Below are 12,323 nucleotides of genomic sequence, written 5' to 3'. Positions count from 1 at the left end.
TTTTGGTGACGTGGGGTGTACGAGCACGTCTCCTCCGCCAGCACTCCCATGCTCAGAACCCATGCTGAAACCAGCCACATGCGTGGTTTTCAGCGCTGGACCTCCAGGAGCGCGGCCACAATCTGTGGCTGCAGTAGCCATTTCTCTAGCTGGTCTGGGACGGGAGCTACGGGACTCCGAGCCGAGCAAAGCCCCAGTGCAGCCGTAACTCCCCGCCGTGGTGCTGCTCCACGAGCAGCTGCTCATTTTATGGCCACTGCTTGTTTCAGCAACACACGGGAAGGCAAGAAATGACAAATACCGTAGGTACAGACTCTGCAAAAAGCTTTCCAAAGAAATTTCCTCGCAGACAAGCAAGAGAAATGCTAGAAATAATGAGGAAATTAAGAGCAACAGGAAAAAAAATAAATAAAATTTGGCTTACTTCTCTATTAAATCCAGTGTGACTCCTGGCACCAGTCTGACGCTCTTCTGCATACAGAACCTGTGAGGAAGAGAATAAAAATAAAACATACTAATTGAATATTTAAAGACAAGGTTCTGTGGAAAGAATATGGAAGAAGGTTTCTTCATTACAGTGCTTCTGCTTTTAAAATGGTGTTTGGGTAGAAAACTTTGCCACAGCATAATAAGAATCAAACCAGGCCCTCAATATTTGTCACACTCGCGATTATGCGGCGATTTCCATCGTCAGGTGTCAAAACTGGGATATTGTAACTGTCACGGTGACAAGTTTTCCAACACAGAGCGGGGCGGAAAAGGGCTCACAGTCATCCAGCACAGTCTCTCGGGAGGAGCAAGACGACACAAGAGCTGAGGAGGTTTATGCTTCTGGAATAATGATTAGCGTTGGCTGGGTTTCCCTGAAGAGATTTGGCACTGCAGGCAGGGAAGTGAGAAAGGGAGGGAACGAGAGGGATGCGTCAAGTTCAAACAGCTCAGTCATTTAATTAAAAAAAAAAACGCTGACTCCATTTCCTCAGCACGACAAATACCGCTCGTTCAGGAACACCGACCCTGGGAAAAGCAGAGACCTGTCAGCACTGCCACTGGCTGTGCCTAGAAAATCCCACGAGCCACCCAAAGCGAGTGTGGGAAGAGAGCAGGACTGCCAGCCCAACTTCCCAGCGCTTGACTCCCTCCTCCAAACTCCGGGATATGCTTCACCCCTGGAGGGCAGAAGTGGGAAACGAGATCTGGGAGGAAACCCCAGCAAATTCAACTTGAGAAATGACTTGCTCAGTGGTATCGTTACACTCCCAGCCCACTTCCACAGTATTTCAGAAATCCACTCTGTCGTTTAATGACGAATTTACCCACCAGTGCAATCTTAGTCGATACTGGAGCCCCACACCGTTCCCGCGCGGGGCTCCTTTCACCAGAGCCACCACATCCATATCCAACAGGCTCTTCCCCAGGTAGGGAGAGCAATCATGTCTTTAAAGACAAGATGTGCAGAGCCCATTTTTGAAATCTTGAGGGCCCTCCGGTTTTCTTGCAGCATCCCCTGCCTGCAGGACGCCCGCTGCTGCGCAGAACAGGGATGGCTCTGACCAGCTCAGTGGTCTCCAGGCTGCTTTTCTGATGTGTGCTCCATCCGTCATAAAAAAAGTCATAAAACTAGCTACAAACACTACAGTGGGATCCCTGTACAATCTCCAAAAATATAAAGATCTTATAACACTGCTTTACAGAACCACACAGGAAAACATCCCTCTCGCACAAAAACCGCAGGCAGGATCCAGCCTGGCAGAACGGGGCCCCTGGGATCAGGCTGGGGTCTCCCTACAGACTGAGGATGCCAAAAGATGCTCGATGCCTCTATGTTACGACATACCTGACAGAGGACCAGAACAGAGCCAGCACAACTTTGTACTGTTACAAATTTGCTTTCTCTAAAGAAAGAAGAGTTCTCTCTATCACACAGTATTTTGGATTTACTTCGGAAGCCTCTCAGCCGAGCTGTGATTTGACCTAACCTCACTCACTCAGCAATACTTCACAGGCTCACAGATTAATAGGACAGTGCTGCACGCTGTTGCGGACACAATGTGAAAAGAGGATGAGCATCCTAACCCTGCGCAGCACAGCCAGTCTCCTCCGGGCCAGGCGGCACGAGTCCGAGAACTGATGAGCAGGCTCCCGCCCGGCAGCGGAGCAAACAAATACATCAGCCTCCTTTTTGTAAGGATTTGTCCTAAGTGCAAGGCTTTTGCTTACAGCTTGTTGGATTAGAAGCAGAAAGCTTGCCCCACGCATGCAGACATTCAGGATGCACAGCAGGAGAAATGCCAGTGCCAAGCGGTTCTACAGCTCCAACAGCAGGGCAGGTACAGCTCTGAGGGTCAGCTCTGAACAGGTATTTGCACCTCGAAATGCGTTACGCAGCCGTCATTTAGTACTTCCTTAGGGAGCTGCTAGTCCACTGTGGGCAACACGTGAATAAACTTAGATTTCAGTTATTTCATTTGAGCTCGTGGATCCTCAGAGAGGACAAGATACAACCAGACTGCATTTGACTAGTGGAAACCCAACCCCAACCCGCCCTTTCTGCCCTGACCACGGATCCGCCCCATGTTCAACAGAACGGGAGTAAAGCAGCAAGCGCTTACTGCGTGAAAGTATTTCCTTTAGAAAGCACCCACCACTGTCCTGAATATTTTGAAAGAGATTAGTTCATGAAAACCCCACTGAACCAGCAGCAGACTATCTGCATTTCCTCTCTAACAACCAATTGCCAAGAAAATGTACTCGTAAACAAAATGTTCTTCATCCTGTATCTGCATCCCCTTCATCATTCCGAGCCTCTAAACGTGATGTCTCAAGTGGCGGTTGGCATCATCATCACCAAAATTGGGCAAAATATGTTAGAACTGCGCATAAATGTACCAATACCTGCCAGGCAATAAAGGACAAAACCCGAATACACATAACAATGCTCAACTGGGCTCTGCTCAGACATCACAGGAGTATTTTGAAACTGAATTTAGTTTCTCTAAATAAATTTGGGACAGAGGATTGGCTCCCCCCAAAATTTCAAGCAGAAATGCAAAATAAGTACATTAGGAAAAAAACCAAACCACTTTAATATTTATTCTACTTGCCCCAACACAAAATTAGCTGTCACAGGTGAAGCTCTTTTGGCCATACACTTACAAACTGGCTGTATTTGGGTTCTGAGGCACAAACCGCATCTCTGAAATTCTTGAGTCTGAGCAGTTCCCCAATGTTTTGTTTCTTCTTGTTCTGGGGGGGTCTCCAGCGCTTCTCAGGAGCCCTATTACTCTTTTATAAGTGGGACTTCATGGTTCAAACCATTGTGTCCTTAACTTAGACAAGCACAGCCTCCTCCCTGATGTGTAAAATTGTGAAAATGTAATTGCAGCTTGTTTATGTCTTAAGAGACCGATGCTAATATACAGGTACGATGCACTACTGATCACAGTATAGCTCCTTTTTGCTTTAGACAGCAAGAGACACAGATCTGCGTAAAAGAGTGCACCAAACGTATACTCACTTCTGCCTGTTTCTGCAATAGCTGCGTCTACCTCCTGATTGGTGTGTATCAGTCAAGACTAACGATCTACACGGCTTATCTTTAAGCTTGCCTCATATATAGCTATATATAGTAACAACATATATTCAGAATACGCAGCTCACAGCAGTCACTGCACACGAAGATAATCAGTATCAAGTTAGCCAGGATTCACACGCGGGATTCCTGGAATTGTCAGGCTGTCATCAAGAGTTTCGTGCACTGCATTCGGAAGGGCATGACTGACCTGTGTTTCTCTTACCAGCATCAATTTTTCTTCCCCTGAAATTAGACTGAAGTGGATGCAGCTGCAGCCCTATCTGATAAGTGATTTTGTCCATCAGTTGTTTACTTCAAATACAGAGCACAAAATGGGATGGGTAGAAATTCATTCATCAAAATTTTATTTGCCCATAAATTCAGTATATGAAACCTCATTAGCCTGTCAGTCCAGAACTGCAAAAATGTTATATTTCAAAAGCAATTCTGCAGGCTTCTGGATCAGCTTTAGTCAAAGGGATAGACTGAGGTAAAAGAAGTTTTAATGACAAAAGTTTACATCTTTATTTCTGCTTAACTGTCTGCTTTAGGACATCAACATACAGCTTGCATCCAACAGCTGGAACGCAGGAGGAGGTCTGGCTTTGCATAAATTATGTTTAACAGCAGTGAATAACAATGCTCCGCGAGCAAGCACTTATTATTTACAGGACTTGCATAGAGAAAAACAGAACCACAATAATGCCAATCAACAGGGAATATAAAAGGAGCATAGCCTTCATTGGAGAATAGAGGAGACATTTTTGTGTGCAGTAAGCCACACACATAATCATTGGATTAGGTGTAATAGGAAATGCTTTACTATCGGGAGTTTACATGGCATCTACCAGCATAAACCCAGGAACAGCTGAGGTTAATAGTTTTAAATCCTTCCCGAGCTGCATTTTTACAAGCACATTTCCTGTCAAACACAGGAGACACAACTCAGAACGCCTCCTGCTTGTGCCAGCGTAGGTCTGCTCAAGAGCCTGCCCTCATCAGCCCTCCGCCACAATCCCATGGAGATGAAGTAACAGAAAATTCCTGAACAGATCACGATAGCAAAAAAACCTTCCTCAGTATATATAAACCGTGCATTAAACACTGTTGTGTAAACACTTTGCGTGTTTGGAGGGGACTTCCTTCTGAAACAAACCAAACCAAACACAACCCTCTTACAGAGCTTCAGCATTTTAACTATGGCACCAACTCTGAAGTATGTTCTGATAACTGCAAGGGAAGGAGGACCCTGAATCCCAATGCCAAGAGCTTTCACTTCATATACAGAGCTTCAGTTTGCTATAAACCAGATCATCTTCAATAGGCATCAAAGCCCGTGCTAAGGATTCCCACTAAGACTTTTATGAATTAGTGAAAACAAGAAGAATTAAGTGGTGTCATTGTGTCCTGATGGTATTGACTTAACACACATGGACAATAATGAGTTAATCAGGATAGCTGCGAGCCTCAGTGGTGTTCCCCCCTCTCCTCTCCACAGTGTTTTGGTGAAAATGTTCTCCCTAGAACCTGAACTCAAACCCCATTTGCCGAATCCTGTGTCACTTTTTGCTTCACTTATTGGTTTTGGACTCCATTCAACAAGTAATTTTTTAAACAACATCATTTGTATTTACCAAGTTGCATTCATTGTCATCTGAGCTAATCAGGTGGAATGGTCAGTTAATTTTTAAAGTCTTTCTCCATAGAAAAAACCAGCAGAAATCTAAACTTCACATCTGGATAGCAGCCACAGGATAAAAGTAGTTCCCTGCAACCATATTTTCCCAGTTATAAAACACAGTATTTCTCAGAGTTCCCCTAAAGGAATTTTGCCGCATAGTAACTTTCTTTAGCTTTTAAAAGAGGAGGATTTGTGCAGGCAGCTTCAGAATTTTCCGACAGCAGGCAGGGATCAGAGCCAGCCTACCACGGCATCAGCATCAGGAAGAACAAGGTAGCAAAGCTCCATGTCCAGACAGTCACCTCGGCAATGACGAGCTGTCACAGCACCAGCTAGATTGGAAGGTAACCTCTGCTCTGCTTTCACCTCTCCCAGAAGGGAAGCACATCATTCTCCAAGGATTAGGTGAGATTAAATGTCTCTGGCTAATCAGCAGGCTCTATCCTGGTGTGTACCTGCAAGTGCTCACTTGTGAGTTTTGATGAGCGGTTAGTATAGCAACCAGGCTGGTATCTTAGAAAAACAACATAATGTTTTGTTTTGACAAGAGAAGAAGGAAAAAGAAAGATGAAAATTATTTTAAAGCTGCAAGAGGAGCACACACCTGCCTAACTTATTTAGAGGTTTGCCGTTCCTTGTCTAGTCTCCCATCGCTTCAGACTCCTGGTCCATGACACCTGGGTCAGAAAAATCATTTTCTCATTAGCTCTCTCAAAACCTTCCCTCAAAAATATTCCTAAAGCTGAAGCTCTTTGCCCTGCTTCACAAAATTATCCAAGACTTCTACCAGTGGTTACAAGCTGTGACTCTCTTCTGTGAGAAAACACCCTCTGAGCTCAAAATCAAAAACAGGACAAGAAATTAAACGGGTTTTGTGCTGTCCCTCACACAAGCAAAAGACATCCATCAAAGGTGCTCTGCATCAAACCAGAACCTGGGCAAATAAACTCGCTCAGTTTGTTGCTTATATACACCAGAAACAGTGTAAGAATTCTAAGTTATTATGAGTATCTCTAGAAGACAGATAGTAACTCTTGAAGCTGTGGTGACTCGCTTCCGCCTGTTTTAACCTAGGCTAGCGAACGGGCTAATTCCCGACCACACATAACCTTGAGAGGATCAGTGAAACTTGCCGACAGGAACGAATCGACAGAGCTATGTGCGGGGTGCGCACGCTGGATTCCTCGCACTGTGTCCTCAGCCACACCACGGTTCTGTGGATTCCCTCTGTTGTGAGGTAAAAATATTGCTCTTCGAAAGCTCCTGCTATCTGTAGCAGCCTTTTCTAACTTGCTGCCTAATTAACTTGGTATGTCATTCCGTAACATCTTTCTTTGGTTTATCGCTCAATTTCTTTCACTACAGCATTATTTAATGCTACTGTATTATTTACAGCAACCACAATGTTTGGAATGTGATTTGTACAAAGGACAATTTACAAAAAGTTGTATTGCACTACGGCCTATTTCTGCTCTGAAGAAGCAGATATTTAATTCCCAGAACAGTAAATCCCTTAATCTGAGCAAACCTAGATATTGAGCCGGAATCTAAAACGTAATAAGTAGAAGATAACAATATTTTCACCTTTCTAGTTCTGATTAATAAAACGCTGTCCCAAATGCACAATTCAAATCCTGTAAGTCAATATTGCAGAGAAAGTTTAGGTTAGATGAAGCATTTGGATTAACAAACCTATCATTTCAACAGACAAGCTACACAAATTACGTACTTGCCTTCAGTAATGGGGAAGATACTCACCATCTCAGAGCAATTTTGATGGGCGTAGTAAGGCATGACGTGAAGAGGTCAGCTGGCAGATCAGGGATCATGGGCAGCAGCTCACTGGCCTCGCAAGCCGCCAGCTGAATGCAGTTCTTCATGGATGGCGGCAAAGGCATTTGAGCAAGCGGATGGTTTGGGTTAATCGCAGCCACCTGGAGAGATCAAGGGAATTACTTGGGGAATTCAGCCCAGTTCATTTCTATCCCATTTTGAAAACGCCCAACAAAGCTTCAAAGTTCGATGGATCTCTGGATTCGGGGAAATTTAGAACTATGGCAGCACCAGCCGTAGTAGTAACTCACGTGTAACCAACAGTACCTGAGTGTATTTACCACAGCGATACCACACACCACCACCAGCAACTTGCAACAGACTGAACTGCGATCACCACTGCAGAGCCTTCAGTTCGCATCTGCCAGCCTGGGCTCAGGCACTGTAGAAGCAAGTTGGGCTAATTATTCTTTCTTTTACATTTAAGCAAAATCCATCCTTCCTGTGGCTCATAACCATTCCCCACAGAAGGCGGAATAGCTTCAAATGGAAAAATGGAATTCATTTGGCTGTACTAGGCAGCAATTCCTGCTGCGGAGCATAAAGATGACTCTTGTTGGTAAGCCAGAAGAATACTGCACTCCCTGTTTCTCCCCACACATCTTTCTGCTTCACCAGAGCAAAAAGGCCAAGCTGGAAAAAAGGAAGAGAGGAAGTGACCGTGGGTACGTAGAGAGGCTATCTTCCAGAAGAACAGAAAGAGATGTGCGCTGCCTTCTGCAACGCAAATACTATCACATCGGCAGACGTAAGTTTTAATCAATGCTTTAGAGAAAGGGTTCGAGTCCTTATACATATTCCTCTGGATGGAAAAAACTGTGGTCATTTCTTCTCCAAGCACTGAGTGTTACGCTGAAAAATAACGCTAAAGTAAGGTCTTTGCATGTCAAGATCTAGAACTGTTGTAACAGGACATCACTTTCCAAGACTTATTTAGTTTATATTTAATTGGGCTTAATCACTTGTTTAAAACACTCAGAACTGAGACACATGTTAGTATAGATTCCATGCTGGCCACAGACTGGTGGAGTGCGTTAGCCCGATGGCGTTTGTTCATCTGCAGACAAAACCAGCTTTGCATAAATGCTATTCAACTCCTTCACCCCATGTGCTGTACATTGATTTCCAACAGGCAAGAAAGAACAGGAAACAGAGCAGGCGCATACACAGGCATATGCAGTGCTTGTGTAAAGTCAAGGTCACGTCTGCTGGGAAAGAGTGGAGTTTCTAAAATTCTGACCTGCACTATGGCAATCAATTAATCTGCCCAACATCAGTCTATAAACTAGAAATACCACATACACCTATATTCCCATTTCTCAAAACCACAGCAATTCTCTTAATTAAAATTTTTATTTAGAGTATTTATTTTTGAGACTAACAATTCACAGAATGAAAAACACAGATAAATTTTCCAGGGCCTTTCTGAAACAGGTAAACACAGACTTCAGCCACCCCAAATTTTGATCTATGGAATTCAAAGGTTCTCAAAGAAATAGGGGAAAGAAACGTAACACGTGTGGTGTCTTCATTGCCCTTTCATGTATGAGTTCAAAAGCAAAGACCCACCAAAGCGATCTGCTGTGTTATCAAAAATAAAGAACTTCAGCCACTTTCATTTTTTTTTTTGCCAACCAAGTAAGGTGATATAGTTGACTAATAAACTCCTTTACCATCTCTATACATGAAAAATGCTGTCTGTCTGAAAAGGAAATCCATCTGGTGTCCCTGAGGGCTCCACAGGGAACAGAATAGTTGTGTTACAAACCCAGAGCCTGGCACAATCATATACCTCTTGGCTAGCAAAGCCACCTGATAAGCTATGGAGAAATTTCAGATGCTTTTTCACCTATTAAGTTTTTTGATTCTTTACTTTCTTTTCCCATTCTAATCCCAGAGGCAGCGCTGACACACTTTGGCGCTCTCAAGTTGTCCAAATTAGCCAAGACCTGTCCTTGCTCTCAGCCGAGCTGTGCTGCTTTCAGCAGAGATACTTGCCATACCTCAGGTGGAAATGAAGCTACATTGAAGTCATCACTTGTCCTCTAGTGATATTTATTGCGCTTCTCAATAAAAATTAAGCTGTACGCTACTAAGAAAAAAAGATAATTAAAATACTGAAAAGATCTTTTACTTGAGGTGAAAGGCATGAGAGACAGCGTGGAAAAGCATTAGCTTTTAGATTAACTATTAGATTTATAAATATAAAGCAGTTATATTTTGCTTCGCTATGGGTATTCCTCTCCAAAAGAAAGACTTGCCCTCTGGGCATCCTCATAAACAGGGTCCGTAGGTGGGCGGTACATTTAGATGGATTTTCTGCTTTCTGAGCAGTGTGAAACACTGACAACTCGACATTTGTCGTGGTCTCCTAGTGCCATCAGAACATCAGTTCTGATGGGAAGCAGCTCATACCCCAAGACCTGCTCAACCCTCGGCTTCTACGCAGTACGAGGAACTAAAGCAGCTGTGACACATGCAGTATAAATATTTGTCCATTAGGAGATGAACTATCAACAACCATAAAGTGAACATACAGTACCGGCCAGTAATTACAGATCTTGTCAGACCTGCAGGGATAATGAGGTAGCAAAACATTCTTTTACAAAGTAAGTGTGAAAGGAAAAAAAAAAAAAGAAAAAAGAAAAAAAAAGAGGGACAAGTAAAGCCCACTATGAATATTTATTTTTGCATCCTTAGAATGTCCACTGAAGTGAGATTTTGCATGGTTCCCTCATAAACGTAACTTTTTGTTAGGGCAAGATATGGAATAAGTAGAAGGCTAAAGAAAGATTAAAAATGTAAATCAGTAGACGTACTCATTTACAACTGTAAAAATAGTAAATAAACTATGTAAAGTTGTCATATATTAAATGTTATCAAAATCATTAATAATATGTACTTATCTGCAATCTTTAATTGTTTGGGGTTTTTTCAGTTGCCAATGGTTTCTGTAAGGAATCAATTAGTCATAGACCTTGCAGCAGGTCATAACTAACCCACAACTCCTTTCAGCAGAAACACAGTTTCAAGGCAAACTGATGCATATTTTCCTGCGTAAGCTTTGTAAGTAAAAACTCCTTACTATCAACAGAGTGCTTATTGTGTTACTTATTGTTATTTCAGGGCAACTGACAATCCACAGCCTTTCAGACAAAATAATAGTGGTAACACTAATTTATCAATTATACTGAAATATGCTAGCATAAGATGGTGGTAATTAATTTGTTCTGAAAACAAATTCTAGCCACCCAAGCTAAGGAGCACTCAGGTTTGCTACTTGCAAGTGCTCTGTCTATCTGGAGGAAGAGCAAATGGATTTGTAAGTATTACAGCCTGTAATTAAGAGAGGAGGAAACAAGGTATGTATTTCAAACCACTGTTAGTGACGACATTTATGTACCTACATAATTAGACCAAGAAACAAGCACTTGACAGAAGACCAACCCTCTTTGAATTAACAGACATGTTCAAGGCAAACTTGGGAGGAACTCTGCCCCGAGACAGAAACTTGGGAGTTGTCCCTTCAAGTGCTGACCAGCCCTGCCAGCTTCACACCATTCCTGCTGCGAGAAGCCCCTTCCCCTGCGGAAGAGACTAAGGCAGCTACAGCAGAGGAGACGGATGTTCCTCTCTCCCAGCAGATGGTGGATTAGAAAAATGCTCCCCCCAGACACGATGCTAATGCCAGCTAACATTCTGCTGTGCTGTCGTTAAGCTAATTTTTTGAGAATTAATGTTGAAGACGGAAAAATAAAAGCTGTGAGTTCCTCAGCTCCAATTAGGAGTAGTTACTCATATACCCTGCTGGAGGGGAAACCGAAGAGGCACCGCCACCGCAATGCCGAATTCCTACACGGACAAAGAACAAACCAAGTTAGCATGCAGCTGTAAGGTACACTGCTGGAAAATTCAAACAAAGTAGAAAATCAAGAAGTGAGATGTGCGCTTTGCTGCACGAGGTACAGAAGACTATTTCAGCCTTCACTTCTCTACATCTCAAATGTGGCTTTTCACGCAGACCTTTGCTGCATGAAACAAGCATGAGTCAGAGGAAACACAATGTCACAGTTACACAGAAAATTAATCAGAAATAACCAGCCTACTGTTTTATCATTGTTAGCACAGCACACTTAAAGTGCCCGCTTAATTCTCCAGAATTATGGTGTATTTACACCCGCAGAATCATCCAGGAGGATGACTAAGAGCATCCAGCGCCACCACTACCCTACACAGTGGGAGCGGAGCTCAGAGCTCCAGGGCAGGCACAGCCCGGTGCTCCCTAACCAGGGTACCGCTGCTCCGCAGGGATCGCTCCACCGGCCGACTTCTCACACTGGCACAAGGTCCAACACCTGCCGGGGCCCCTCCGCACCCTCTTGCGCCCTGGTCTAACTGTTGCCATGCTCAGTGATGCCAAACAGGACATCGGACAGGAAAGCAACAGCAGAAATTCCCATTTCTAAACGCTGGGGTCAGTTTTCAGGTCTGAAAAATGTGTTTTGGGAAAGGAAAACAATAGCTTTCTAATACAAATATCAGCACAAAACCGAAATGAATAAAGGCAGGATCAACTGGAAAAATGAACTTTACTATGCCACATCATAACCACAGCATGCTGCTAAATGGATGTTTGTGATCCACAAAATACACACTTTTGTTTAGCTAGATATCAACCCAAATCCTAAGCTTAACTGCCCATCCAGTTGGAAATTAAAACAACTCACAGATATTTCTCTGAAACAGTCAAGCCTACCACAGCCCAGGGGAGCCACCAGTCCCTGTATCCATTGCATCTCACTTGAAGTTTGGAAACACTGTGACATATTCGGAATGATGGGGGCTGGTAGACTTTACTAGCTTCATTGCTGCCCTATAAATACAAGATATGGACCTAGAATCAAATGACAAAATTATCTCCACATCTGCCTGTTCCCCATCCCGTCAAAAACCAGTTACAGCTGAACTGGCTCTGGCATCTTCAGAGCTGGATCCTCTGCCCTCGCCCTCCCCTCCCTCAGACCAGCAGTCCTGCCAAAAAAAAGAACTATTTTCAACCGCAGTCTGTTCACCGGGATGAGATACGGCAGATTCCTGCCCCTGGTATAGACTCTTCTTCCTCCCAAAGCCGATGTAGGACCCGCTACCCGCATAGCTTTTCACTCATCCACATCAGCCACACTTTATTTACTAACAAAAGGCCCAAAAAATGTATTTGCTGTTCAAGTGCCATTT

The 12,323-nt window shown here is 43.6% G+C and overlaps 1 protein-coding gene across 5 annotated transcripts in view; it reads right to left on the bottom strand.

Annotated features, from left to right (window-relative positions):
• RPTOR (regulatory associated protein of MTOR complex 1) overlaps positions 1-12,323 on the bottom strand; it is a 150,025-nt gene that overhangs the window by 89,899 nt on the left and 47,803 nt on the right. For all 5 annotated transcript variants that reach the window (XM_075771018.1, XM_075771019.1, XM_075771020.1 and 2 more), the window contains exons 6-7: positions 7,014-7,189; positions 425-484 (exon numbers count right to left, since the gene is read on the bottom strand). In XM_075771018.1, the coding sequence (XP_075627133.1) occupies positions 425-484; positions 7,014-7,189 (236 nt within the window). The remainder of the gene's footprint in view (positions 1-424; positions 485-7,013; positions 7,190-12,323) is intronic.

This window comes from Balearica regulorum, chromosome 18, assembly GCF_011004875.1.
Source record: "Balearica regulorum gibbericeps isolate bBalReg1 chromosome 18, bBalReg1.pri, whole genome shotgun sequence".
Taxonomy (NCBI): Eukaryota; Metazoa; Chordata; class Aves; order Gruiformes; family Gruidae; genus Balearica; species Balearica regulorum.
This window is presented reverse-complemented; position numbering and strand designations above follow the sequence as displayed.